A 26,465-nucleotide genomic window follows, 5' to 3' on the forward strand; every position below is an offset into this window, starting at 1 on the left:
AATAGAATACTGAATCCATCTGGCATCATGTAGTTTGCCTATCATCGGCTCACGATGTTATCTAGTGACGGCCCGTCCGGGTCGGCCACAACCTGCTTCCAGAAGCATGTAAAGTCACGGAAACCTGGATATATCATCTGCAGACCTTGGAGAGAACTTCATGCATCGAATCTTGCTCTTATGCTTTGCCGGCGTTGTTGCTGGTCTTCAAACCAATGTCGACTTGACACCCTACCTCAACAACAAGGCTGCCTCGACAGATGGACAGCTTGCAAGCTTTGATGGTCATAATAGGTCCTATCCAGCAGAATATTTACCATCTGGGACACTGGTTGATCAGTCCATACTTGTGTGTAAAGTGCCTCCATTACCACTTCAGTAAGCTGACTATCGACCAGTATGCTCTGCCCAACTTTTCTGATCTTGCCACTAACGACAACATTAATTGCAGCGGCCAAATAATTGGTGTTCCGCCAGGAAAATACCACTCATTCAATTTTCTCGGTGCAACTGATGGAACATCCTATGTTAATGGCGAATTTATGGCCTTGTATGACGACAATACCACAGAATTTCTAGGTTTCGTTGTAGCACCGTGGTGGCTGCAGAATCCTTCCAACGGGTACGTACTCTATTTCTGCCTGAATACGTGTAAATAATCAAATATTTTAGGCCTATTACTGCGCCCTTCTTAAATATGGGCTTGTCGAACGGAACGACGTTCAGGAACTGTGTGTCCTAACCATATTATGGATGAGGAATCGGGAGTTATCTGACTCTACCTAGATAACATCTCACGGATGTTCACTTTTCAGCATCATACTGATAACTCAAAGGTTCTCACTGGAGTCGTCTTGCCGAGGTCAGTAACCTTCACTCTTTCTATCGGTACCCGATCTGACGTTCTCAAATGCAGGGACACAGGAACATCGCAGCTTACGGGTGTTGTTAGTATTCATGTGTTCGCCATAACCCTCATCTCTGCAGACATGCCTCCCTCTGTTTGACGACCCTCTTTATACGTTCAAAACGTGCGAAGCACTACCAAGTAAGACCTTCTCCTTCATCTTTGATGCGTACCAAATTGATACCGACTCTACAGATTCCAAACCCTTGATGGCAACGAAATTCAACTCTTCGAAATCACGCTTAACAATTTCGCCCCCAGTACAGCAGGTGCCGAGGCCTGGATCACACATGATATGAGCATAGTGGTTGCTTCCAACTCTTTAGAAACGATGATTCCTGGCATTATTAGGCGTTTACGTGGAGGCGATCAGGCTCGTTTCTTGGTAGGCGTCGTCAACAAGGACAGTATCAAGCCAGGAACCCCCATTTCTGACGTCCAAGTACTCATTGATGGACGACCAGTGGGGAATCAATGGGACGCCATCGCTGGCATCCCCGATTTCTACCCTGGAGACGACAGCTTGATGACCCATGAGAGTGCCGAGTGGTTTGATAATGCAAAATTCGGACTCTTTGTTCACTGGGGTAAGCTTCGTGTTTTGTGTTCTAAACCCTGCCATTACCTGATAACAAAATGCTAGGCATCTATTCCGTCCCCGCGTGGACTGTCCGGGACGCAGTACGCAGAATGGTATTGGTATTGGCAGCATAATCCCGCCAATGAATCCTCAGCGGTGTGGACCCATCACAAAGAAGTATATGGAGAAGACTTTCTCTACGATGATTTCTTCCAAGATGAGTTTAATGCGACGGAATTTGTCCAGTTTGTTGCCGATATAGGTGCCAAATATTTTGTAGGTTTCCTTTATCGTCTGGCTTTAACTGTCTGCTCATCAAAACGGTGTGAAGGTAATCACTACTAAGCACCACGATGGCTTTGCGCTGTTCGACACTGGAAATTCATCTAATAGGAACTCTCTCCTGCATGGACCAAAGTATGTCAAAGTTCGTACGCTGAATGTTCAGTCTCCTCCGATATAGTTTTGAGACGCGATCTCATCGGCGAGATCGTGAATGCAACCAAAGCAACGCAGCCGCAATTGCACACTGGAGTACGTTGACGCAAACGGTCCCAATCTTGTTTTTCTCATTGTTCCTCAGTTATACTTCTCACTTCCGGAATGGTTTAACCCTGCTTTCGCTAAGTACGGTCATGCTGATGGGGGAGACGATCTGTATCACAGGCGGGGCGCGGAAGGAACTGTAAGACCCGAGAAAAAGGCCGTTGAGTTTTACTCTGATAACTTGAATAGCCTGGCTACAACATTCTCCAACGCACTGGGTTTGCCGGTGGCCTCGCGCAGTTCGTGCATTGCCCCTCATACATCCGGCGATTAAAACCTCACGTGTATCTCTAGAAATGCATACAATTCAAGCGAGTATGAGCCATACACAGGTTACATCGAAGTGGACGACTTTTTGCAAGATATTATGAAGCCACAGATGGAAGCGCTGTTTTATCAGTACGAGACTGATATTCTTTGGTGCGATATTGGTGGGCCAACCGTTTTCCCGGATATTGGTAGGGGCGGGATATATCCGTGTGTCTTTCTATGCTGAGCCAAGAGATGGTAGCCCCGAGATGGTTCAACTGGGCAAAAGAAAACGGTAGACAAGTCATCGCAAACGCCCGATGCGGAGCGAACTATTCTGACTTTGATGTGAGTACCATTCGCGCCACCAATTTGTGCTGAACAGTCTGTAAAGAACCCGGAATACACTGATACAACCCACCTGAGTACGTGCTCCCATTCGCGTTCCGAGTTGCCCTAATTCAACCACCATCACATACTAGAACTGCGAAAATGGGAATCGAGTGAAGGTTCTGATCCCGACTCGTATGGTTATAACCAAGATACCCCCGACGCTAATTACCGGAATGCGACATACATTCTTCATTCGCTTATTGACATTGTGTCGAAGAATGGCAATTATCTCATCGATATTGGCCCTACAGCAAACGGAACGGTCGTGTCCCCATCGAGGACTTCCTTGCTCAAAGTTGGGGAGTGGCTCAAGTTTGCGTAAAATCTCAGTCTTCTGCACGCGATGGTATCCATTACTTATCCTATCCTTCTAGGGGGGAGGCAATCTACGACACGCAGTATTGGTATGTGACCGCCGAGGAAGATGACCTCCGTTTTGTGAGCTTGTCCGTCCCTGAGTTTATACCACGGCTGAGCCCATATCAGACTACAAAACCGGATGCTTTCTATATCATTTCTCTTTCTTATCCAATCAACGGGACGCTTCGCTCAGTGTCTCCCCTACCTTTAAAAGATGGCGATGTAGCGACGTTTCTAGGACCCAATCAGAGTCCGAAGGAGCTGGCTTGGTCGTGGTCCGAGAACGGGGTATTCGAGCTGGTTGCTGACGAAGAAGTGCTGGCGATGGTGCAAGATGCATGGGCCTTCAAGATCACGTATACCCAACGCATCGATCAAATGAACCACTCCGCCGTACCAAACGAGTAGAATGGGTGTTCCGATGATATCTAGTGTTACAAGCCTAATTAATACAATAGCGACGTCTTTCCTGCGTTACCTGTAAACTGAATAAAGATATTTACGCGGAACCTCCATCGTACGCCGAGCACCCAACAGCATCAAGCCATTTCGTCTGTTGCTGTTCTTTATGACAAAGAACAGCATCACGACATTTTCCCGCATATCCACCAGTGGTACCACGCACTTCCCATACTTTGCCCTCGCCCTCAGAAAACCCTAAACTGGATGGATCCGGTAGGCACATCTTGGGTTCGCAGCCGCTCAATTTGGGAAGTAACGGAGGTAGCGTCATGGACGTCGAGGCATAAGTGCAGACGTTTATGCGTTGAGCTGGCGATAGACTTGGGGCGAGAAAGGAGAGAATGTGAAGTTGAAGTTCGATGGGTAGTATACAGAGGGCGGACGATTTCGTAGGAAGTAGGAGGGTTCGAGAGTAACGCAGAAGACCTAGAGCCTCTTTCTCGGCCACGCGTTTGAGGTGCATGTTCCTTAAAAGGAACAGGCGCAAGTTCTTTTCTAAATCCTTCCAATCGGTGTCGTCGGATGATGTATCGTCATCATCTGACTCTGTGGCCATGTGGTTGGAGTAGAGCTCCACGGTGGAAAGAACAAAATTGCTCTTTTCTATAGCAAAAATGATACGTTTCACTGCACTGTGGCCGAGAACGTTGCCGTTACACTTGAATATACGTAAGTGACAACGTTCGGGAGAGGAGATGTACGAGATGATGTGTGGAGCTGAGCGACGCGTGATGCCGGTAGCTGAAACATGTAGTTCCTTTAAATATGTTGACCGTAGGCCGGAGAAGAATGCACCCGCAAAATCATCAGAAAGGGCCTTGTTAGTGGCGAGAGACAGCATTTCGATATGCGAGAAGTTGATACTGTTCGTGAAGGTCTCGATGACTGAAGGATCTCCTGAAAATAAGTTCTACTAACAATTAAAATAGGCCCTTGAGAGTATTATAAGCTCACATTCTGCAAGAACAGCTCGGTCAAATGCTGATTCTCATTCAGGTATACCGCTATAGCCAACAATCCACGGTCACCAATCTCATTCGAGTTCAAGCTAATCTCCGTTATTCGATATTTCCTCCCCGCTTGGGATGCTAAGAACCGAAAGAGAACAATACATCCGTCATCGGATAACTTATTATGTCCAAGAATGAGTTTTGTGACTCTTCGCCGTGAAGTTATCATGGATATCACATCCTGGGCACCTAAATATCTTCAGTAAGAGACATAAAAACACGTTTCGAGTCACATACCTTCCACACCGGTTAGCCCATCGTCCATACGGTCAATAAATCCTCTCTGTGAGAGTAGAGCCTTGGTTGGCCCACCTGTACGACTACTTCGACCATTGGAGCTCATCGTACGAGAGGGAAAGATGTGCATGGATCGGCGCAGTCCAGTGTACTCACCGCCTAGAGGCTAGAGCTAATGATGGTCGAGAACAAGCACGGTTCCGTTGCGAGCAAGTTAAGGGTCGCAACTCATGACGTAATATTACGTCATCTGCGGCTGTCTCCGAGTCGGATAGGGGCCCGGGAAATGTTGGCTCACCGGTTATTACCTTGCTGGAAAGCAAGGTCTACCCGAGGTGACAAACCTTCCTATTTAGGGAGAGCTCTGATGATAAAGCCAAATATGTGGCTGTGCTCAATCCAGCAGGCTTGAAGAATGGCTTTGGAATCTGCAAAAACCAAACAACTGCAAATATACCAATTTACGACTAAAGGACAGAGAAATAGCGATTCATATGTGGAACATGTTAACATGAGAATATCCTAATTGATGTGCTTAGTGTAGGCTATCAGTGTCTTGTTACAGTTATTCTTTTCTTTTTCTTTTTCTTTCCTTTTCTTTTCTTTTCCTTTCTTTAGTCAGCCGGATTACGCAACGCGCGATCATCACGGACGGACTGTGCAGTAGTATTCTTAGAATACTTACGTGTATTTAAGTAGAGCCTCAGCTGGTCTGAACCCCAGCTTCGGCTAAGGTTAATTCTACCTAACATCGAACTCCGTCCTTCGTGACTACTTGTCCCATCGACTTACGTCGCCTTTGACTTGCTAAAGCGTCGTCTACCGAAGTGCAAGTAGCGACCTTAGTACGATCTAAGTCGATTTGAGTTAGTGGCTAACATTTAGCCGAAGCTTATCTTTGGTTGCCCAACAAAACTATCGTTGCCCAACCTACCCGTATTCAATATTCACCCGATACACTTCTTCGTGGCAGTAGTCCTTTGGCTAGTCCCCTTCCGCCTACTTCTCCTGTTGTTGGTGGCCGACTGGATCATTGGATTCATCCTATACGACGACCTTCTCCTCGCAGTCTTTGTGACTGTATTCTTAACCTTCGTCCTAATCGGACTCGGAATATCGGCAGTGTTACTAGCAAGCTTGCTAGTCGCCCTGTACACGTTATATCCCCGCCTCATTTAAGGACACGACGTACCCAAACACGAAACCCTTTATCCTCGCCCTCCAGCTCGCGTCGATATTGACAATCTTGTTGTTGATATCCACGAGCACTCCCCCAGACGAAAACTGCGAAATCTCGTTAATGAACGGCTCTGATTATGAGACCGACCTTAGCTTGATTATCGCCCTTCTCATTGTCCTCACTATCCTCGCTGTATACCAGCTTGCATGGTCAATCGTCGACTTACGCCAAGGATCGATCCACTGACGAATGCCCTGGTCAGAATCCATTCTCGCCGTCTTCGCGACTTTTATACTCTTTTTCTTCTCCATTACTTTGTACCAACTTCACCGTTGCTGCCAGCGGAGACAAGTCCGCGCACAACTCCCGTTCCACTACGTTCCCAGCACCCCAGCATATCCACCGCCGGTGATCGATATTCCCTCGGCCTCCCAACAGACAGTAGGAGATGTCGAGTCCAACGCCTCCGGGGAACCTGGAGGATCCCTCTACACCTCGTCGCGACCCAGCTCGCGATCCTCAGAGTCGAGCACCGACTCCTACAGAAGTGCTTCCAGCGTGCCAGCCGACTCCATCGACATCACCGATACCCGGGGGGTACTCCTCGACCGAGGAGACTCGCCCTTACCAGGTCTCTTCGACCAGTCTCCAGTCCAAGGCGAGTCTGGCGACAACAGAAGCCGAAGACAAGGCACCAGGAATCTGGTCGAGGGCGAAGAAAGCCCTGACACCGAGTTCGAAGGGGACGAGCTCACCGAGTGGGAAAGAACCCGACTCGACGACCTCCTCAACGACCTCTACTCGGGTGAGGAGGAAGATGCCCCCGATTCCGGAAGCACAAGCAAGAGAACCCACTCAGGGTGGGGACACACAGGCGCATGGGAAGAAGTCTGCGACAGGAGGATCGCGGCAGACGATGCGAGAGATCGCGCAAGAATGGCGCGCAACAGGGGTCGCCGAGACGACTTCTACGACGATCCTGGAGAGCTTAGCCTCGGAGCCTCCGCGGCTACCACCGGTACAGCTCACCCACAGTCTGTTCCAAGGGCCTGGCCAACCAATAGAGGACCCCCGGTCGCCTGGTACCCCGACACCAGTTGGGTCTACGCCGACAACGGGGAAGAGACTCCTGTGGCCGGAGTCACGACCGGCGGAGAGCCCGACCCGGTCTCTGAAGGGTCCGAGGCCCCAACACTCCCTTCCCCCGTCTCCTCGCACGAGCCGACGAGTGGGGAGCTTTGGGGCGAGTTCCCAGATTACGACGCTGAGGAACTTGGAACAGTTACCTCTGCCGAGCGACTTGCCGGAGTCTCCAACTGGGAGCCGTCCGTCGCGTCGCGAGCCTTCACCGATCCCATCCCTGCAACCCAGCGTCCATGGCCGCTCCTCTATCACACGTACGTCGAGTCCCTCCGACTCCCTCGAGATGCCAGGGAGTCCCCAGAGGTCCAGGCCGGAATGGAGCGAGGCCGAGCGCACGATGCACGCATCCGACGTGCCGAGGAGGACGCCCTCTACGGGCCCAATGGCTTCTGGGACCTCCCCCTCGAGCCCGACGCCACTCCCGCTGAAGTGGACAACCGAATACGGGCCGCCGCCGTCCGTTACACAGGATACGCCCGAAGGGCAGGGACCAACCTCGAGGCCAGAGCCCGGGCTTGGAGAGTCTACCAAGAGGAGATCTCCAACGAGGACTCCGACATCGGGAGATGGAGGCGGAACAAGGAGCTTGACCGACTCGCCCGAGAGAGGCAGGAGGCCAAGGATGCCGAGTCGGCCCCCAAATCAGGCCCTGGAACCGACGGTAATGACGGCAGTGAAACAGGTCCTCCTTCAGGGCCCGGTGCCTAGGCCCGCCATCTTCGAACTCTTACCATGGCATGGGTTATACGAGATAATGATGGAGGATATGGAGAAAGACCCGCAGTGGCTCTTCTCCGAGGCCGGAGAGGATTACCGCCATGCCAAACAGATGGGGGACGTGTACCTCATGAAGAATATACTCGAAGTAGAAACGTGGCATCGGGCTGCCATCGTATGGAACATGGTGAACCCGGGAGTGCCCCAATGAGGGTGCGAACCGTACCAACGCCCGCAACCAATGCCGAACCCGCTCGAAACAGAGGAGTTTTGGGCAGGTGCCAGCCCTGACGACGACGACATGGACGATCCCGACGCAGGACCCTCGAACAAAGGAAAACAGTCCACAGTCCCGGTTCAGCCACCGGCCCAGCCTCCACGACCGCCAGTGTATCCCGGCAACTATCCGCCGCCGGGGGATAATTATCGACTACGATCCCTACCGCGACCACCAAATCCTCCGGTACCGCCCCAGATGCCATCACCCCCGGACCCAATTCCTCCGTGGACACTGGCCGTGGGGAGAGACAATAACCCCTGGAGCGACGTCAAACCCAAGCTCATCATGCAGCCGGAATATTTCACCGGGGAATCCACGGACATCAACCGATTCCTACATCACTGCGAGATGTATTTCCAAGTCTTCCCGCTCCACTTCACCATGAACGATCAAGGGCAGAACCCTTATCGTATCACCTTCGCGCAAGGATATTTACGCGAGAAGGCCAAGGAGTGGTGGGGTGACCAGTACTACAAGTACCGGGACCACCAGGGTCACTGGAGATTCCCCACTTGGGCAGAATTCTCCCGCGATATCACCGTGGAGTTCCAGGAAGTAGCAGAGCTTGCCATATGGAAGGCGGAGTGGAAGAAGGTCCGACAATCGGAGTACAAGTCAGCGGTGGAGTTCTTCGCGAAGTTTGAGAGGCTAGCCCACAAGTGCGGAGAATTCAGAGACGAGAAGCAGATGTTCGAAGTGGTCGAAGCAGCGATAAGGCCGATGGTGCGCAGGACGGTTATGCATGGGGACAACGAGCGCCCCACAACCTACGCGCAGTGGAAGGCTCGGGTCCTTAGGATCAACGCCAACTACAGGTACGACGTGGCCCAAGGCCTCGCCAGTAAGACCTCCCCGAACCAAGGCGGTTCGGGTCGAGGCAATCAATCAAAGGGAAGTGGTTCCGGTGGCGATAAGAAGGACGCTACGGGAACCACATACGAGGGTGTCGGGCAGCCGATGGAAATCGACAAACTGCGGTCCGACAAGCGGTGCTTCAAGTGTGGGAACACTGGGTGGACCCCGAAGCATAAATGCCCGGACGACAAATCTAAGTGGCTTCCCGTTAAGCTCCCACCTCGCAAGAAGCCCAATGTCGCTCGCCTCCGCCAACTACTCGCTGAAGCCGAAAAGGAAGACCTGGGAAAGGATACCAAGGTCGAAGAGGTCAAGGACGAGAAGGAGAAGTCGTCAAAAGACGAGCCGGCGTCGAAATAAGCGATTCGACGGCGTCGGCTAAGGACTTAATTTCACCTGGTGCGCAATCCTGTACTATTAGTCGAACTTATACTACATACGTAGGTACTCCGTTCGAGCAATATACCAATATTTTCGCCGCGTTACCAGTTGAAAACGTTAAGGACGAGGAATCACAACACGCCAATGGCGTAGGAGGGGATTTCTGCCACTCCGCGCAGCCTGCGCTTAGTACTGAACCCCTAGGGGCCGTCCGAGCTCAGGAACCCCCGGCTCACCGTACAGGGAAAGCCCCTTGAGGGCAGAGCCCCCTAGGTAGAGTCTCGACTGCACCCTTGACGAAGGGAGGTCAGCCCGGAGAGGGAGAAAGGCCGTCAACCCAGCCTGCTGGGCCTGCGTCTTCGTCTGTGGAGACGTCTGTTCTAGCAGGAGGCGTCGGAAAAGCAGCTGAGGCCGTGAACTCGAGGGACCACCTGCACCCAGTAACCAAGGGACACCCAACGGCCAACAGTGTAGACCCCCCGAGGGAGCTGATATGTGTGCCCCCACGAAGGGTAGCCCGAAGTACCGCCGAGTCTAGGAAGAGCGGTAAGCATAGATCAACAGTGGGGGTTACAACGTCGCGCACAAGCGCCCGTGGCCAGGGCCGAACAAAGGGCAGCGAGCCCTCCTCCACCAACTCGTCGGAAGGTGACCAAGTGCCGCCGAGGGGCCCTGACGACCGGCCCGGTGACCAAATGCCACCTACGAGTACAAGACCCCGAGTTTCGGTCGAGGAAGTGGAAGACGAAGAAGCTCACCTTCGGTCCGACATCCCGGTACCATCAGGGAAGTCTGCTGTGACCCCTCCCGCTAAACGGATGCCTGTTCAAGACACCTACTACGAGCCCTTCGGGCCGCACTGGACCCGCCGAGCGCTACGACTCGCCACGAACGAGTCGGCTGCGTTCGCCACTCTTAACCGATGGGTACACCCCCGTCGTACGGGGGAGGTAACAAAGGAACTCTGGGAGGCGCTCAAGGAGCAACCCGAGACGGCCGTAGAGGCAAGGAGTAGATGGGAATGGATGGAAGATCTTACGAAGCCGCCCATGTACATACGGGGAAGGAAAGGGCGGAATGTATCCATCACTGTACAACTGGAAACCTTAGACACTCGAGAAGACCATTCGGTGAAAGCGCTAGTGGACAGCGGCGCTACCGGCAGCTCTATAGACCGCGCCTGGGCCCGAAGTCACGCCTTAAATCTCAAACAGGTGGCCCGACCCGTCCCGGTCTATAATGCCGACGGAACCCGAAACAAGGGGGGGGATATCACCGAGTATGCCGAAGTACGGCTCCGCATAGGCGATCACGTGGAACGCATCGAACTTGCAGTAGTGGACCTAGGCTCTACGCCCTTGTTTCTGGGACACGATTGGCTACAGAGGCACAACCCTCTAATAGATTGGGATACGGGGGCAGTCACCCTAGCTCGCTGCGCATGTCGAAAATCCCTTTCTCCCTCCCAGATACTGACCCCACGTCACGATGGGACGAGTATGAGGAGGGGGATACTATCCTGGTAATCGACTTCGAAGAAGCTTTCCACGTACGAGCCATGGGCACTAAATCTAATGAGCTAGCCGCTCAGGCCAGCGCTCGTAAAGCCACCAAGTCCTTCGAAGAGATAGTCCCCAAGGAATACCGGGACTTCGAGGATGTATTCGCCAAAGAGAACTTCGACGAACTGCCACCACGAAAGCCGTGGGACCACGCTATTGAACTAATCCCCAACGCGAACGCCAACCTAGATTGTAAAATCTACCCTCTTGACCCGACGGAGCAGGAAGAACTGGATAGGTTTTTGGACGAAAACTTATCCACTGGGCGCATTCAGGCCTCCAAATCACCCATGGCTTCGCCGTTCTTCTTTGTTAAGAAGAAGGACGGCAAGTTGCGACCGGTGCAGGACTACCGCAAGCTCAATGAGATGACCATCAAGAATCGGTACCCGTTGCCGCTGATCGGGGAACTCATGGATCGACTCAAGCAAGCGAAGTACTTCACTAAGTTGGACGTACGATGGGGGTATAACAACGTTAGGATAAAAGAGGGAGACGAGTGGAAAGCAGCCTTTCGAACCAACCGGGGTCTCTACGAGCCCCTTGTCATGTTCTTCGGTCTCACCAACTCCCCCGCCACGTTTCAATGGATGATGAACGATATCTTCAAGGATCTCATCACCGCGGGGGAAGTCTCAGTCTATCTCGATGACATATTAATCGCGTCAAAGGACAAGCAGGACCACAAGCGCATTGTACGGGAGGTACTACGCATTCTTCGGGAAAACAAGTTGTTCCTCAAGGCCGAGAAATGCGAGTTCGAAGTGGAAGAACGGAGTACTTGGGGGTACTCATCAGTGAAGGACGGATTCGCATGGATCCTGTCAAGATCGCGGGGCTACTGGACTGGCCCGTACCATCCAAAAAACAGGAGCTACAGTCGTTCCTGGGTTTTTGTAACTTCTACCGACGATTTATACGGGACTACAGTAAACACGTTAAACCCCTCACAATGCTTACGGGGAAAGTAGCCTGGAATTGGGGGAAGGCCCAACAAGGGGCATTTGAGAAGCTCAAAGAACTATTCTGAGAGGACGTGGTGTTAACGATCCCCCTCGACGAAGGAAAATTCAGGGTAGAGGCGGACTCCAGTGAAGGGGCAGTCGGGGCCGTACTATCTCAGTGGCAAAAGGAAAAATGGCGACCCGTCGCCTTCCTCTCTAAGTCCCTATCGGTCACCGAGCGGAACTACGAGATCTACGATAAGGAGCTCCTAGCGATAATGATCGCGCTAGAAGAATGGCGCCAATACTTAATGGGCGCCCGAGAGGACTTTGAGATTTGGACAGACCACTCCAATCTCCAGTACTTTCGCAAGCCGCAAAAACTCAATCGGCGACAGGCTAGATGGGTGACAGAATTGGCGGAATACCAGTTCACCCTCCATCATAAACCCGGAGCCCAGAACCGAAAGGCGGACTTGCTGTCGAGAAGGGCGGATCATGATCAAGGAAAGGAAGACAACCAGGACGTGACGGTCCTAAAACCCGCCCACTTCCGGGCACTAATCATGCCCACTACGGAAGAACTTCAGGAAAAAATCCGACTAGCCACTCACGATCCCCGCAAGTGGGATCGAGGCATTTCAGACTCTCTCAATCACGAAAAGGGGGTCTCCCGAGATCAAAACCTCCTATGGTATGATGGACGCATTTACGTACCGAGAGATAGGCGGCTGAGAGGCGAAATCATAGCCCTGCGACACGACCATGTAACCGCGGGACACCCCGGCATTGAAAAGACTAGGGAGCTCGTATTACGAGACTATTGGTGGCCCCGAATGCGCCAGGAAATAGAGGCGTACGTGAAGGGCTGCGAGATTTGCCAACGCACAAAGGCCGATCGTCGACCAAAGAGGGCGCCCCTTCACCCGAACGAAGTTCCGGAGAAGCCCTGGACACACATCTCGGTCGACATGATCACGAAGCTCCCCGAGTCCAAGGGGAATAACTCTATTCTCGTCATTGTCGACCGATTCTCCAAAACGATTATCCCGATTGCCTGTACGGAAGAGCTGTCGTCCTTAGGTTTCGCGAAGATATTGCGAGACCACGTTTACGTGCCATACGGTGTAATGCCGGAGAAGGTCATCTCCGACAGGGGTGCCGTCTTTGTATCAAAGTTCATGAAGGAGTTTTACGCGCTCATTCAAACAACCGGGAATCCCTCGACGGCCTATCATCCTCAAACGGATGGACAGATGGAGAGGGTCAATCAAGAGATTGAAAAATACCTCAAAATGTTTGTCAACTACCGACAAGACGATTGGAGCGAGTGGTTACCGCTCGCCGCGTTCACTCATAATAACCGCAAACACTCCGCCACGGGCTTTTCCCCCTACAAGGTGGTTTTTGGACGCGACGGGCAGGTAATCAAAACGGCCCAACGCCCAGACGCAGTACCGGCTGCCTCCAAACTTGTCCAGGGGATTCAAGAGGTGCAGGAAAAGGCGAAGGAGTCGCTAGAAAGAGCAGCTGAATCGATGAAAAGGTCCTATGATAAACACAAAGGGAAGGCGCGAACCTACAAAGTCGGTGATAAGGTATGGTTGGATTCCACCAATCTAAACCTCCCTCGCCCCATGAGGAAACTAGGGGACAGGCGGGTAGGACCTTTCGCGATCACGGCCAAGAAGGGAGCATCAGCCTACGAGCTGAAACTCCCTACGAAGTGGCGCATCCATAATCGATTTAACGAGTCCCTTTTAACCCCATACCAGGCGCCCGAGTTTCCCAATCAGCCCCGACCTGAACGACCCCCTCCGGAACTGATCGACAACGAAGAAGAATACGAGATCGAGGAGATCACAGGAGAGAGGGATCGAGTTATTGGTCGCGGACGAACCCGCCGCACCATCACGGAGTATCTGGTCAAATGGAAAGGATATCCAATAGAAGAGAACTCGTGGGTAAAGCGTTCCGACATGGCCAACGCCGAGGAACTTGTCAACGACTACGAGGCCCGTATCCAAAAAATAATTTGGATGGTGGACAACAAGGGGAAAACAATCGGATTCGACGACAAGATACCACGTAATTTGCCTGTTGAATATCACGATCCCGATACCCCATGTGTCACCGACATCGAAACTGTGTATTCTTCCGAGTGCACAAACCCCAAACACTCGGATACCGACGAGGACTCTTATTCCTCGCCCGAAATCATTGACCATATTGCTCTTTCCGATGACTGCCCAGACGAAGAAGAAGAAATAAACCTCCAAAACCTCGAACGTATACGAGAAAATTGGGATTCAGACACCGATAACGAGGAAGACACAGATGATGATGCCTGGTCTTTTTATTCAGAGTCGCGCCACTCAACCACAAGTGGCGAGACAGACTCAAACGACTCATCACAGACGAGCGCGGCCTAGAGAGGCCATTTCTTACGGTGTAGAAGGGGATTTCCACTGCTCAATCACGAGCACTGAACCCTTAGGGATCGCGGATCCCGACAGACAATTGAGGCCTAACCGGCGCAAAGTGGCTCAGGAAGTTTTGGGACCTGAGTCCAGGGGGAGAGAGGGTCTGAGGCCGAACCCATCGTTGTGACTTTTTATGGGGTAGCGGAGGTCCAATCAATCCTGTTTTAAAGCAGAAGGGAGCCCCTCAATTCGCTGGTGCGGAAGGAAGGAGATATTCTCATTCGGGACGAATGAGTCTTAAGGAGGGGGTAATGTTACGGTTATTCTTTTCTTTTTCTTTTTCTTTCCTTTTCTTTTCTTTTCCTTTCTTTAGTCAGCCGGATTACGCAACGCGCGATCATCACGGACGGACTGCGCAGTAGTATTCTTAGAATACTTACGTGTATTTAAGTAGAGCCTCAGCTGGTCTGAACCCCAGCTTCGGCTAAGGTTAATTCTACCTAACATCGAACTCCGTCCTTCGTGACTACTTGTCCCATCGACTTACGTCGCCTTTGACTTGCTAAAGCGTCATCTACCGAAGTGCGAGTAGCGACCTTAGTACGATCTAAGTCGATTTGAGTTAGTGGCTAACATGTCTCTTTCGCATGCATGACATCGGTCCCTATTCCCAACATTCGATAATTAGTATTTTTGAAAGTGCCAGAGCATCAGCAAAACCCAGAAGTTGTCTTTTGCGTCTTTTCAGTCTTGCACAAGACCAAAAAGACGGCAAAGACAAGAAGATCAAGGGTCTTTACCAAGTAAGGTACATATTCTCGTCAAGAAGGATTTTGCCTTGGCAAGATCTATCGCTGTCTTAGGAAGAGAACATCTTCCTGTCTTTTGTTTCTTTCTCTTTCATGTTCCAATGGCTTTGGAGGATATAGAAATTCTAGTATATTGATTTCTATCTATGACAGTGAACTATAGCACATAATGCTAACACTACGACCCTTTCTGCCTCAGAGATAGGAATGAAGCCATGACATAATGAGAGAGATGTTGCAAGAATGGGCACCTATAGGAAGGATAAGAATGTGATTTCGATGGCATGACAGTGCTAGGAATATATCAGTATTGCATCAGATTGTCAAAAGAAAACACACCGCAGAAGAGAGAACAACAGCTAAGCAGTCTAACCGACACAAAATACAATGGTGAATAATTATATGGGGGAATGGAAGAAGCATGCACCCTCCGGCACATCCCTTCCTGGATGGCCACCATCCTAGTCTTCACAACAGCCCTCTCCTTGGTCTGCACACATCCATCTACAGCTCTGGTCAGTTCAGCAGCAAGGGATGATGAGGTGTTGGGTCGTACCCCTTCTTTTCTCACCTGTTGGCAATGACGGCAGCCTGGAAGGAAATACGAGAATCAGATATAGTCAATTCAATGAGAGACACCTGTACCTTTGCCCTCATACCACCAGTACATGCCCAATGGCCCCATCGTCGGTATCGAGTTGCAGTAAAGTGAGGGAGAGAGGAGGGAGGGAATAATCAATTCGGACTCTGAGTTAAAGTCCAACATGACGTTGACATGTTCCAGACATGCCTGGGCAGAGTTTGAAAGAACTTAGAAGATTTTTTGTTGCTTTTCCGCCATTCCCTGCCATTCCGTGCACCATCTGCAAGTGGCTGCACTGCTGCAATGCTGCAACATCACCATGACGGATGTGCATGGGCTTCAATATTGCAATATCTAACTTCAATCCGTATACATACCAACTGCAAGGTCATTCAAAGACCGCTCCAATCGATAAGATCAGAAAGCCACAGAAGAACCAGTTTGCCAAGACCAAGACTCGATCACCCAAGAAAAAGAGGCAGAAAGAGGGCTAGAAAAAGACCAAGCCCGGAAAGACTAATTCTGGGTTTTGCTGATGAGAGAAAATGGGTAGTGAAAGCCAGAGGCTTTCCATCCTTTATAAGCAGAAGACGTATAACAATTGGATATTCATCAGCAGCTGCTGGGCATATCACATGTAATTTTTTGATGATTGGAGTGAAAGGGGCATTGTTCTCAATCAAGGGTGTCGTGCCTGCAGTGATCCGCCTAACACCATCAACACTATTCATGCTCGTCAGACCAACCTCCACAATTTGTAAATCTTGACGGTGAAGGTGCCCCACTTTGTAAGGTCTAACAAAAATTAGTACGTTTTTGAGGGAGCAGGAGGAGTCTACATACTTCTTCCCCATCTGATAGTCTGGCCATGGTCCAGTGCAGGACTGCATGAACCTGGTCCAAACCTGAACCGAACCCACAGGTCCAGGTGCAGTTCAGGTTCAGGTTCAGCACAGCCATCAAGGTCCAGGTGTGGGGTTCAGCCTGGCCAAAATTTGCACACTGGGTCCAGACCAGGTTCAAACCTGCTGAACCTCCAAATAATTCGTGCAAATTTTGCGAGTGTACAGGTGAGTTTATAAATCTAAATTTCCTCTCGTAATACTACTTAATACAGAGAATCGTGGTCTCATTTTGGGGTAACTATATAGTCGGGCAATATAAGGTTCAAGCCACCACGTTCAGCACTGTAATTACATCTTTGCAAGTCCTACTATGATAGTGTTGATGACAACTGACAGTTGGATTGACGAGCTAATCCACAAGAACTTGGCTTCAGTTCCTTCTGAGCTGGCGAGCCCAACAGCAGAGCTTGAGGAATTCATGTATAGCAAGCCAGTGAACCGGGCATTGTGTGAAGACATTATCGTGTGGTGGGGTGTATGTTGTGTCCTTGTATTGAAGTTCATATGACTAATTTGTGTGAATCAGATTCACCAAGACAAGTATCCGGTGCTGTCTGCTATGGCCCGTGATTATCTCGCCATCCCTGGATCTTCTACATCATCGGAGCATGCTTTCTCATATGCAGGGCATACTGATTCTGATCCTTGCCGTCGAAACCTTGGTGCCAAGAAGTTTGGGACGCTGCAGCATTTGAAGGAAGCTTATCGAGATGGATGCATAAGTGTGCAGAATGAAGTGTGGATGGATACTGGACCTTGTTTTGATGAGGCAGACTGGGACTCTTCAATGTAGTCATTGATCCATGTAGTTTAGTGATTGTTTTTATATACATGGTTTGTGATACACAATGAAAAAAAAACTGTTGGACCGGGTTCGAACTGGGTTCGAATCTGGACCGAACCTTGTGGACCTGAACCTGAGGTTCAGGTTCGAGGTTCGGGGGGTTGGGGAGCGAACCTGGAGGTGCAGGTTCGAGGTTCAGGCAAATGTGCCTGAACTTGGACCGAACCGGACCCCGGCCAGACTACCATCTGAGCTTGTAGTAGATCTTTCACATCATCTTAACAGCACTCCTACACCCTGTCGTCAGTATCCATTTGTGCCCCCCGTGCCCAGACAACTTACTCCCAGCCTTTTTTGATTTCGCCTTGAATATCATTATTGTGAGCATGCTATCAAGTCCCAGTAAGCAGATACATCCTGAAACTGATTAAAAAAGACTTACTTGATAGAGTTTCATGTGAAGAGATAGGTATGAGGCTGTCAGTGGTGACTGAAGTTGAGGAAGACAGCGTTCGTGTGGCTCGCATGATTTTATTGATGCTTTCATCATTTATCCTTATTTACTATATGTGGCTACATTCTAAATACACTGTACTCTACTCACTAGTTGGTGAGGGCCAACGCATCCGCATGGCAGGTCCGAGTCCTATGGTTTTTTTTCTCAGAAAAATAAAAGTAAAACATAACAATAATAATTGAATTCATGGACTAATAACTATAACAGATGTGTACAAAAATACACTGCATCAGACTCCTCTGTACCACTTCACATCCCCAAAGATTACACACAACTCCGTCTTCATAGTGCTGGAGCTCTTGGGCCATGAAGCTTGGATAATGGAGGCCCCGGCAGTCCTCGATACACCACATTCCGATGCACTTGGAGTCAATGCAAGTGGCGCTTCCACATTTTTTGGCAGGGTGTTGAGGATGGAGGATGGTGGGTAGTGGGGGTAGTGGGAGGAGCGAATAAAGAGCGCACGAGCCTTGCCTAGGTAGGTGATAAACCATGACAGAATAAGAAGAAAATAGGAATAATACTCACTGCCCTTCCTAGTCTCTAAGATGATGGTGAATGGCCAGACATAGCCGACCTCTTTGTCGAGAAGGAGGGCACGGGTGCAGAGGTTGACTTGGTAGAAGCAAGAGTTACGACCGAGTACTGTGGCGGCGACTTGACAGACTGTGTAACGCTTGGGTTCAGCCGGAGAATGGAGAATCAGCATAGCAAGGATTACACACATTTCATCTCGCGTTCTTTCTTCGTCCATTTATCAGCATTCAGCTCTACCCAGTAATCCATCATAGGATCCTCGAGTTCCTTATATCAGTCTGCATATAATTGGAATGTCGCCACCCGAAAAATCGTGCATATTCTGGAAAACCAGCATATGGTGCATCTAGTACACAGGGGTTGAGTCAACCATGACAAGAAGACATGGAAACGACGCACCAGCCCAAGGATTGTGATATAACTGATATTAGTGCAACTCACCGTATTCCCATACCACTCCATATAAGCCCACAGCCCCTTCATCACGTACATCTGGACCCTAGAATCCATGAGACTCGTAGGCAACAGACGACCTATATTGATGGTCCGGAAAAAGAGGTTCTCCGACATGAAAGGTTTGCCAGGCTTCCAAGCAATGGTCCTTTGCCGATTCTTCATGCTTGCAATCTTGCGGTACCATCGCTGGAAGGGTGAGAATCCGTGCTGCTCAATGGTGATCTTTTTCTTCTCAAATAACACATCATTGCAAAGAGTCTCAATCTTGGAAGCAGAGAGACCTTGAATGCCGGAGATGAAGATGGGCTGAAGAACAAGAAGAGAGAAAATAATTGAGTGCCAATCGGTAAAGAATGGATGGACGGACGGGAAAAGATGGGAATAATGAGAGTAAGTAGAGGCAAATGAATAGAAAAGGTTCCCACGATGAGCTCAGGCAGCGAGGACGGCAATTGCCGTGAACAAATAGAAATATTCCCACGGTTTGCTCAGGTAGCAAAGTCGGCAAATGCCGTGATGGATTGATACCCCAAATAGATTTTTTCCCACGATCAGTTCAGGACAGCATAATAACCGAGTATCCTATATACATAGGACTCGGAACCACACGTCAAAGTGGGCTCCAAAACTCCTCACTAAACTCTGAAAACATTCAGTCAACTTCTAGTTACGGAAATTGCCGGTTGACAGACCTGAGACAAGGTAGCGTGTCTTGCCGTTTGCTTGCCGAAGTCCAGCAAGGTCGTACACGCCTCGGCACGCGGCGGGCACTTGTCTATTTATTTCTCTTACTCTCACTCGCTACCGCAAGCTTTTAAAAATGTCGGTCACACGTCCCGAAGGCGCAATTCGAACAGTGGACTGCGTCAACAGTCCATGTATCTCTGCGGTATTTTTACTCAACGCGGTTCAAATCCTGAGTCTTTTGCAGACCATGATCGAAGCAAAGTTCGTGCCTAAATCGTGACAGCGACTTACGGGTATACAAATTTCATTCAATGTCCCCGCTTGGGAGTCTCTGCTGCTGCTCGAGCTGACCCTCGAAGGTCACGGGTACTCATGGGTGACTGGATGGCCGGTCTTCGAAGCGCCTTTGATGTTCAAGGTACCTTCTGGTATTCCACACATCACCGACTATGCCGTCTATACTCCGCAATATCTGAGTCGCCGTCGTCCCATCCGACACCTTATAACTGCCAGCACAAAATTAGTGAGTCAAAACCTTCCCCATTCTATAGCACTCGATGCTGATATCCAAAAACGCCAGAAACAATGAAAATACGTCTTGTCCTGGCAAATAATGGCAGCGTAGCTCGGGACCACCTCTCGCTGGAACGCACTTTCCTATCTTACGTTCGCACAAGCTTGGCGCTCGCTTCGGCTGGTGTGGCAGTGGTACAATTCTGCACCATCGCTTCAACAAGCTTGGGGAGGATACAAGCATATGCTCGCCCAATAGGTGCACTCACCGTATTCCTATCCATCATTCTTCTCGTCGTTGGCGTCATTCGGTTCTTCTCGGTGCAGACGCACCTGACGCGAGGCTTATTCCCGGTTTCGCGAATATTCGTCTACGTCATATCCACCTTTCTCGTAGCTCTTATCGCTGTTGTTTTTGGGGCGCTTGTGGCCGAGGAAAAATCCTACTAACTAGGAAAAGCCAGAGGTGAGCATATGCCGTAAATTCTTTCAACATCACATATTTCTGACGCTCGTACAAAGAGTTTATTCTCAGGCAACGAAAGGGTCGTGACTCTCGCCAGTGAGCGAGCAGCGTACCGACCCATTTTTCTCCAAAAATTCTCAGTGGATGCGTTCCCTGCCTATATATATTGGCTCTGCTTCTCATGTTGATACCCATCGTAAATCATATCCCCATTTCCGCCGTTAAGGATCTCCTTTGCCCCTTGAAATTTGAAAGCTTGAACTGTGCCTTGCTGTCCTAGACTTTCTATACTTTTCTCATTTTATTCTGCAACTTCACTACTGGCACAAATCACTCAAACGCTCGCGGGCAACGAAAACGTACCTAAACCCATCTGATCGTAGCGCAGTCCTCTCAATCCAACGGATGTGAATTATTGTGCTGCATAATACATTTTTAAAGACGAAGCACAATATACGCCAGCCACCCTTCAGTTTCCGGTGCTCGGCCCGCACAGAGCAAGACATGTTGACAACAAACATCATTCTCGCTGCTCTGATTCCCTTGCTATGCGCTATCTTATACCTTCCTACAGCAACTGAGAATGCATTGAATCTTCCTTCACTAAAGAAAGAAAACATCCTATTTCTTACCGCCCATCCAGACGACGAGTGCATGTTCTTTGCGCCCACCATTATTTCTCTGCTGCCTCATGCCCAGGTCCACGTTCTTTCGCTGTCCACAGGAAATGCCGACGGTCTGGGAGATATTCGGAGAGCAGAGTTGATGGAAAGTTTGGACGTTCTTGGTGTAAAGGAAGGAAATAGACATGTTGTTGATCACCCGTAGGTTTACTTGAAAGTATATGCATATTCCTCATTGCTTACTCTGTCAGTACTCTCCAGGATAACATCACTGCATCCTGGGATGCTAACATCATCTCAGATATCCTGGACGTCTACGTATCAGACTTGGAGATTACTACGGTGCGTTGCGAAACCGATATTTTCTCAGAAAAATTCTAATCGAACAGTAGATATTGACGTTTGACCGAGCGGGCATTTCTGGACATCCAAACCACCGGTCGCTACCAGAAGGCGTGAAGCATTTCATCGAGACAACAGCCTCACAACCTCTTCCCAAGTTCTTCGCTTTAATTAGCGTCCCCACGTCAACGAAATATGTCGGAATTCTCACTCCTCTGCTGGCCAAATTTGACTTGTCCAGTACGAAACTTTTATATGGTATCGCAGGCTTCTTAGGTGCGCCGGGACAGACGGATAAAATGCCGGTCTTTGTAGCAGGAGTGAAAGAGTATTTGACTGCCCATCGAGCGATGCGGGCACACAAAAGCCAGTTGGTCTGGTTTCGGTGGTTGTATGTGTTGTTTTCGAGGTATATGTGGGTGAATGAATGGAATTTAGTACAGCTTAGATGATAATGATACACCCTATCTTGCTCGGTCAGTGCTCGTGGACAGGCCCAGCTGCTTGACCCAGTTCCTCAGCCACGACACGGCTCCGCCCTCTTTGCGCTTGAATCTCTTCCCAGCTTGGGTGTATATTGGCCGTAGGTAAAAGCCGACGATGGCCCTGAGAGAAATCAAGAAGAGAAACAGCAAAGTACTGAGATAGACGCACCAGAGCGCACCCTGCACCCACATAGTCAGCACCTGGTCCCGGAACGTCACCCATAAGACGTTCTTCCAATCAATCTTCAGCACCTCTCTTGCTGGCTGCTCTCCTTCGTTCCCATATAAGATGTCGTCGCCAACAGTCTCAAAGTCATCCGAAGCCTCGCGGGGGGCCGACACTCGTTCAAGGTGAACAAAAGGCCGTATCTTGCTCAGATACGCCGTCTCAAAACGGAGGTCAGGTATGGGAGGGATGCTGGCGCGGCGGTGTCGTTGAGCAGAGGTCATGATCGTCAGAAAGGAAGGTGAATGCCCACGTGCTCTGGCATCGCACTATCGCGGAACCAAAGCTGCAATAATTTATTCATTGAGTGATGTTCTGTCATCAGGCTAGGAGACGACCTCTGCGATGAGCCTGCCCTCCGACTTGGCCTCAACGACGACGACGGATAGAATTTTCGTGAGTAATATTCCAGTTTGCAGCCTGAACGCATACTGAGCTACCTCGGAACAGGAGGAATGCCAAAGATCAGCCTTACCTTGCAGAACAGTGGCAGCGTAGCCAGGGACCACCTCGCATTGGAACGTACATTCCTGGCATACATCCGTACGAGCCTTGCTCTGGCGTCGGCAGGCGTGGCGCTTGTTCAATTCTTCAGTATCTCCTCGATACATCCAGGACGCATCCAAATATACGCTCGTCCAATAGGCGCAGCAACCATCGTACTCGCCATCGTCCTTCTCATCATTGCGGTCATTAGGTTTTTTTCTGTACAGACGTATCTGACCCGAGGTCTGTTTCCTGTCGCGCGGGGATTTGTGTTCGTCGTGTTTGCCTTTCTTATGGCGTTGATTGCGGTCGTTTTTGGTGCCCTTATCTCACAACGAGAGTCTTGAAGCCTCTCAAGGTATGCTTGATCTCGTCATCTTCTAGAATGTCATATTTAACATGGCGGAAGACATTAGGCCCGTAGTCGAACTTTTCTCAGGTGCCCCTCGTCGGTATCATTTAAACAACCCCACGGAGGAGCAAAATAGATAAGCTGCACTTTTATTTCCGGAGCGTTGGTATCCCTAGGCTTGCACAATTAAGACAATACCTACGATATGGCGATTATTCTTGAAATGGAGTCGAAAGATCTTCCCCCCTCACATTCTACTCGTGTTCGTAGTGAAATCGACAACCGAGTGATATGCCGCGCAATTCTCATCTATGTTTCCCGGATCGTGGACGTGAATCGTTCTTGCTTGTCAGTGCTCCCAAAGAACTTTAATGCTAAAGAACTGCGATTAGCGTTATTCTGTCACCTGTAGTCACTCTGGGGACTGGAGACTCAGCTATTCATGTACCTCAAAGACTCCGCCTCTTGAACTTTTTGGTCTTCTTCATACGCCGTCTTTCCGTCTTTATCCTTACCCGTGAAGCTAGAAGATGTCCGAGGACGCGAGAAGCAATATTATAGCATCCCCTCGCTTCACAGGACGACAATTTCATCAGGGTCCAGCTCCGCACCCCCAAATCTGCCCGTCACGCTATTATTCCTTTCTGGCCGTGGCGAACACGGCAAAAACCAGAACCAATTCGCTCTGCCTTCCCAGAACGGATATTTCTGCGAATTGGTTGCCACTCGACTGTACACTCGGCTTATAAGGAAGAAAATCGTCAACCAATTCAACACCAATTCGTCAGCCCCGGACGTATAAAAAGCCCGCATGTCCAGCCCATGTCAACATCAACCACCCACCTTGCCACCCACTTCTCCCTCCTCTCTCTGCGACATGACCCTGATCAACGCCAACCGTGACAAGCGTCCTTCTCGCCCCGACAATAATTTGAGGCGCGCTCGTCGCCCCCTCAACGACGAAAACAGGTGCGATCGGCCCTTGTCCTGTCACTCCACTCTCGCACACCATTTTCCATAGCCGTTTCAATTGCCACCGGTGCCGTTTCTCTACCAACCTCAGAGCCCTCTACCTGGCGCATGAACAAAGATACCAGTACGTTCCCTGCCTCTCCCCCAATTCTTTCTCTCAACAGTATTCCCACCTAGCTCCTCACCTCGCCAGAGGTGCTCGAGGCAGGTGTACATCTGCCAAAACGCCCCCTACTGCACCTTCCAAGCTGGCAGCAGATGCGCTGTGGTCCGCCATCAGAGGGCCGTTCATGGCGATCATTTCTCGCCTCTCATTGTCCACACGCCCGAGTCCCTGGCTCTCGATGGGGTCATCATCACTCTCACCAATCTGGCAGTTAACCTCCCGACGGAGGCTGGGTCCTCTGCATCGTCGGGGCCTGTCGCTTCTACTTCTACTGCCATGGCTGTCGATGACGCCGTTGACACGACGCAGAACCAGCCTTCCATGACGCCAGCACCGTTCGACTCCGACGGCATGGAACAGTAGCGGTAGATGGTTGTTTATGTTCGCTACTCGCCCCCTGCAATATCCTCCAGGTGGCGCATCAACGACTCCGCCCTCGGGAAAAACTGAATGGGACTCTTAAGGACCCTCGTTGCTACGTTTCTTTTACTTATCTTCAAGCATGTCTATCCATTAATTTCCTTGCCACCTCTCTCCCAGTCTTCTCCTACACCTCTACCTCTACTATTATCTTTACCGCACAATGAGCATTCATGCAGCTCGATATTCTTTATTTTTTTGTCTCTTTATTTTATTTAGACGCCTCGGCTCGGTTGTATTTCTACACTTGTAATGTCAAACGGGTATAATCACCCGAAATCTCTTGTTCTCTGTGTGATGGCAGGATCATGCCTGATAGAACTCGTTGATAAACTTTTACACCACGCTACACCGCTCCGAGAACAAAGAAAAATGTTATTTTCGTCTGAAATTCCAGAACTACTCCAAAATGGGGGGGGGGGGGTTAGGTTTGAGATGATGATTGGTTCCGTTGGATATGATAGGGAATATTGTCTATTGAGTGTAGTCAGCCCTGAGTGTTCTCCTTATAAGCCCTGCTTCTGTCTGCCTATTTACGAGACTCTGGTGTCCAAGGATAGGGCAATGTTCAATCGGACGCCGGCGGATTGAACTCGCGGTGACTTGAAAGTCGGAGGCACTGACACTGCCCAATACTTCTCTGCTAAGAACTTATTAATACTGGGACCTTCATGTATGCTCCCTTTAATAAGATAATGCTGGAATCCTTGGTGGTGCGCAGGGTAGACTCCTGGCTGGTAAGGCCAGTTGATATGAACTTGTTATTCTCCGGCTCCTACAGAGCCTGTATTTATACTACTTCGTACTGTAATCTAGAATGTACTACACTGTTCTACTAGTCTCGTACTTACACAGCTACTCCCGGCATGATGCCGGATTGCCCCTGCTAGAACTTTCTGGCAAAATCCCAACAGATAAGTAGGAAGATGCACAAGTCAAACCGAAGGCTTACACTGCCAAACGGCAAAACACTTGCTCGCAGTGCCTGACAAATCATTGCTGGGCAGAGTCACAGTTATTGCCAAGGCAATGCCTTGATTCCGAGTGAACGGGGTCATTCTGACCGCTGTGAGGGGACAATTTTTGCAGTATTCTCTGTTTTAGCCACAGGAATTATAGTTGTTCAAAAAATATATTGTCCAATGAATATTACTGTATGTGTCGCCGCCATTACCAGGGCCCTACTGCGTGAGGCAAGTTGACTGTTAGCCACTAACTCTAATCGACTTAGATCGTACTAAGGTCGCTACTCGCACTTCGGTAGACGACGCTTTAGCAAGTCAAAGGCGACGTAAGTCGATGGGACAGATAGTCACGAAGGACGGAGTTCGATGTTAGGTAGAATTAACCTTAGCCGAAGCTGGGGTTCAGACCAGCTGAGGCTCTACTTAAATACACGTGAGTAATCTAAAAATACTACTGCGCAGTCAGTCCGTGATGATCGCGCGTCGCGTAATCCGGCTGACTAAAGAAAAGAAAAGAAAAGAAAAGGAAAGAAAAAGAAAAAGAAAAGAATAACCGTAACATTACCCCCTCCTTAAGACTCATTCGTCCCGAATGAGAATATGTCTCCTTCCTTCCACACAAGCGAATTGAGGGGCTCCCTTCTGCTTTAAAACAGGATTGATTGGACCTCCGCTACGCCATAAAAACCCACTCGGTGCGTTCGGCCTCTGACCCTCTCTCCCCCTGGACTCAGGTTCCTAGCCTTCCTGAGCTGCCTTGCGCCGGTTAGGCCTCAACTGTCTGTCGGGATCCGCGATCCCTAAGGGTTCAATGCTCGTGATTGAGCGGTGGAAATCCCCTTCTACACCGTAAAGAATGGCCCCTCTAGGCCGCGCTCGTTTGGAACGAGTTGTTTGAGTCTGCATCACCACTTGAGGTGGATCGTCGTGATTGTGAGTAGA

General features: G+C 50.0%; 10 protein-coding genes across 10 annotated transcripts; 6 read left to right on the plus strand and 4 right to left on the minus strand.

The window, feature by feature from the left end:
- Positions 1 to 800: 800 nt before the first annotated feature.
- Positions 801 to 3,455, plus strand: EV420DRAFT_1678880 (glycoside hydrolase; the record flags this gene model as incomplete). Its single annotated transcript, XM_060479186.1, has 13 exons — positions 801 to 862; positions 917 to 961; positions 1,103 to 1,494; positions 1,551 to 1,588; positions 1,617 to 1,763; positions 1,819 to 1,904; positions 1,958 to 2,021; positions 2,071 to 2,114; positions 2,328 to 2,491; positions 2,545 to 2,634; positions 2,765 to 2,993; positions 3,050 to 3,113; positions 3,162 to 3,455. 13 exons carry the CDS (start codon positions 801 to 803, stop codon positions 3,441 to 3,443), a joined length of 1,707 nt encoding a protein of 568 aa, XP_060331036.1. The 3' UTR covers positions 3,444 to 3,455.
- A 79-nt stretch (positions 3,456 to 3,534) lies between these two features.
- On the minus strand, positions 3,535 to 4,850 carry EV420DRAFT_1642507 (RNI-like protein; the record flags this gene model as incomplete). Its single annotated transcript, XM_060477372.1, has 3 exons — positions 3,535 to 4,407; positions 4,452 to 4,696; positions 4,745 to 4,850. 3 exons carry the CDS (start codon positions 4,848 to 4,850, stop codon positions 3,535 to 3,537), a joined length of 1,224 nt encoding a protein of 407 aa, XP_060331037.1.
- A 10,536-nt stretch (positions 4,851 to 15,386) lies between these two features.
- EV420DRAFT_1540575 (uncharacterized protein) lies at positions 15,387 to 15,792 on the plus strand. The gene is made up of 2 exons (XM_060473083.1): positions 15,387 to 15,542; positions 15,595 to 15,792. Exons 1-2 carry the CDS (start codon positions 15,449 to 15,451, stop codon positions 15,771 to 15,773), a joined length of 273 nt encoding a protein of 90 aa, XP_060331038.1. The 5' UTR covers positions 15,387 to 15,448; the 3' UTR covers positions 15,774 to 15,792.
- Positions 15,793 to 18,056: 2,264 nt separating this feature from the next.
- Positions 18,057 to 18,981, minus strand: EV420DRAFT_1763876 (uncharacterized protein; the record flags this gene model as incomplete). Its single annotated transcript, XM_060480758.1, has 4 exons — positions 18,764 to 18,981; positions 18,553 to 18,710; positions 18,356 to 18,493; positions 18,057 to 18,301 (listed from the first exon to the last, which is right to left on the minus strand). The coding sequence occupies exons 2-4, from the start codon at positions 18,614 to 18,616 to the stop codon at positions 18,057 to 18,059; spliced, it is 447 nt and encodes a 148-aa protein (XP_060331039.1). The 5' UTR covers positions 18,617 to 18,710; positions 18,764 to 18,981.
- Positions 18,226 to 18,981, minus strand: EV420DRAFT_1540583 (uncharacterized protein; the record flags this gene model as incomplete). The annotated part of the gene is given in 4 exon segments (XM_060473084.1): positions 18,226 to 18,260; positions 18,272 to 18,493; positions 18,553 to 18,710; positions 18,764 to 18,981. Coding segments are annotated over 2 exon segments (244 nt in total), but the record flags the coding sequence as incomplete, so codon positions are not given.
- A 941-nt stretch (positions 18,982 to 19,922) lies between these two features.
- EV420DRAFT_1540586 (uncharacterized protein) lies at positions 19,923 to 20,940 on the plus strand. The gene is made up of 2 exons (XM_060473085.1): positions 19,923 to 20,486; positions 20,543 to 20,940. The coding sequence occupies exon 1, from the start codon at positions 20,093 to 20,095 to the stop codon at positions 20,468 to 20,470; it is 378 nt and encodes a 125-aa protein (XP_060331041.1). The 5' UTR covers positions 19,923 to 20,092; the 3' UTR covers positions 20,471 to 20,486; positions 20,543 to 20,940.
- EV420DRAFT_332686 (LmbE-like protein) lies at positions 20,759 to 21,909 on the plus strand. Its single transcript, XM_060481735.1, has 3 exons — positions 20,759 to 21,310; positions 21,361 to 21,451; positions 21,502 to 21,909. The coding sequence occupies exons 1-3, from the start codon at positions 20,991 to 20,993 to the stop codon at positions 21,901 to 21,903; spliced, it is 813 nt and encodes a 270-aa protein (XP_060331042.1). The 5' UTR covers positions 20,759 to 20,990; the 3' UTR covers positions 21,904 to 21,909.
- A 6-nt stretch (positions 21,910 to 21,915) lies between these two features.
- Positions 21,916 to 22,386, minus strand: EV420DRAFT_1642515 (uncharacterized protein; the record flags this gene model as incomplete). The annotated part of the gene is made up of 2 exons (XM_060477373.1): positions 21,916 to 22,057; positions 22,106 to 22,386. The coding sequence occupies 2 exons, from the start codon at positions 22,384 to 22,386 to the stop codon at positions 21,916 to 21,918; spliced, it is 423 nt and encodes a 140-aa protein (XP_060331043.1).
- Positions 22,387 to 22,462: 76 nt separating this feature from the next.
- On the plus strand, positions 22,463 to 23,429 carry EV420DRAFT_332711 (uncharacterized protein). The gene is made up of 3 exons (XM_060481736.1): positions 22,463 to 22,558; positions 22,613 to 23,006; positions 23,058 to 23,429. Exon 2 carries the CDS (start codon positions 22,618 to 22,620, stop codon positions 22,993 to 22,995), a length of 378 nt encoding a protein of 125 aa, XP_060331044.1. The 5' UTR covers positions 22,463 to 22,558; positions 22,613 to 22,617; the 3' UTR covers positions 22,996 to 23,006; positions 23,058 to 23,429.
- A 382-nt stretch (positions 23,430 to 23,811) lies between these two features.
- EV420DRAFT_1642516 (uncharacterized protein) lies at positions 23,812 to 24,501 on the plus strand (the record flags this gene model as incomplete). Its single annotated transcript, XM_060477374.1, has 3 exons — positions 23,812 to 23,969; positions 24,022 to 24,096; positions 24,150 to 24,501. 3 exons carry the CDS (start codon positions 23,812 to 23,814, stop codon positions 24,499 to 24,501), a joined length of 585 nt encoding a protein of 194 aa, XP_060331045.1.
- Between the last annotated feature and the right edge of the window lie 1,964 nt (positions 24,502 to 26,465).

Source organism: Desarmillaria tabescens, assembly GCF_030435595.1.
Source record: "Desarmillaria tabescens strain CCBAS 213 chromosome Unknown EV420scaffold_16, whole genome shotgun sequence".
NCBI classification, from domain to species: domain Eukaryota; kingdom Fungi; phylum Basidiomycota; class Agaricomycetes; order Agaricales; family Physalacriaceae; genus Desarmillaria; species Desarmillaria tabescens.

What these genes read in the sequence shown, in the direction of transcription:
- EV420DRAFT_332711 (XM_060481736.1), top strand. Translation starts at nt 22,618, where the DNA reads ATGCCAAAGATCAGCCTTACCTTGCAGAACAGTGGCAGCGTAGCCAGG.
- EV420DRAFT_1540575 (XM_060473083.1), top strand. Translation starts at nt 15,449, where the DNA reads ATGGAAGAAGCATGCACCCTCCGGCACATCCCTTCCTGGATGGCCACC. An exon ending in CTTGGTCTGCACACATCCAT is followed by an intron (nt 15,543 to 15,594) that starts CTACAGCTCTGG and finishes GTTGGGTCGTAC; the next exon opens with CCCTTCTTTTCTCACCTGTT.
- EV420DRAFT_332686 (XM_060481735.1), top strand. Translation starts at nt 20,991, where the DNA reads ATGTTGACAACAAACATCATTCTCGCTGCTCTGATTCCCTTGCTATGC. An exon ending in AGACATGTTGTTGATCACCC is followed by an intron (nt 21,311 to 21,360) that starts GTAGGTTTACTT and finishes TTACTCTGTCAG; the next exon opens with TACTCTCCAGGATAACATCA. An exon ending in CAGACTTGGAGATTACTACG is followed by an intron (nt 21,452 to 21,501) that starts GTGCGTTGCGAA and finishes ATCGAACAGTAG; the next exon opens with ATATTGACGTTTGACCGAGC.
- EV420DRAFT_1540586 (XM_060473085.1), top strand. Translation starts at nt 20,093, where the DNA reads ATGAAAATACGTCTTGTCCTGGCAAATAATGGCAGCGTAGCTCGGGAC.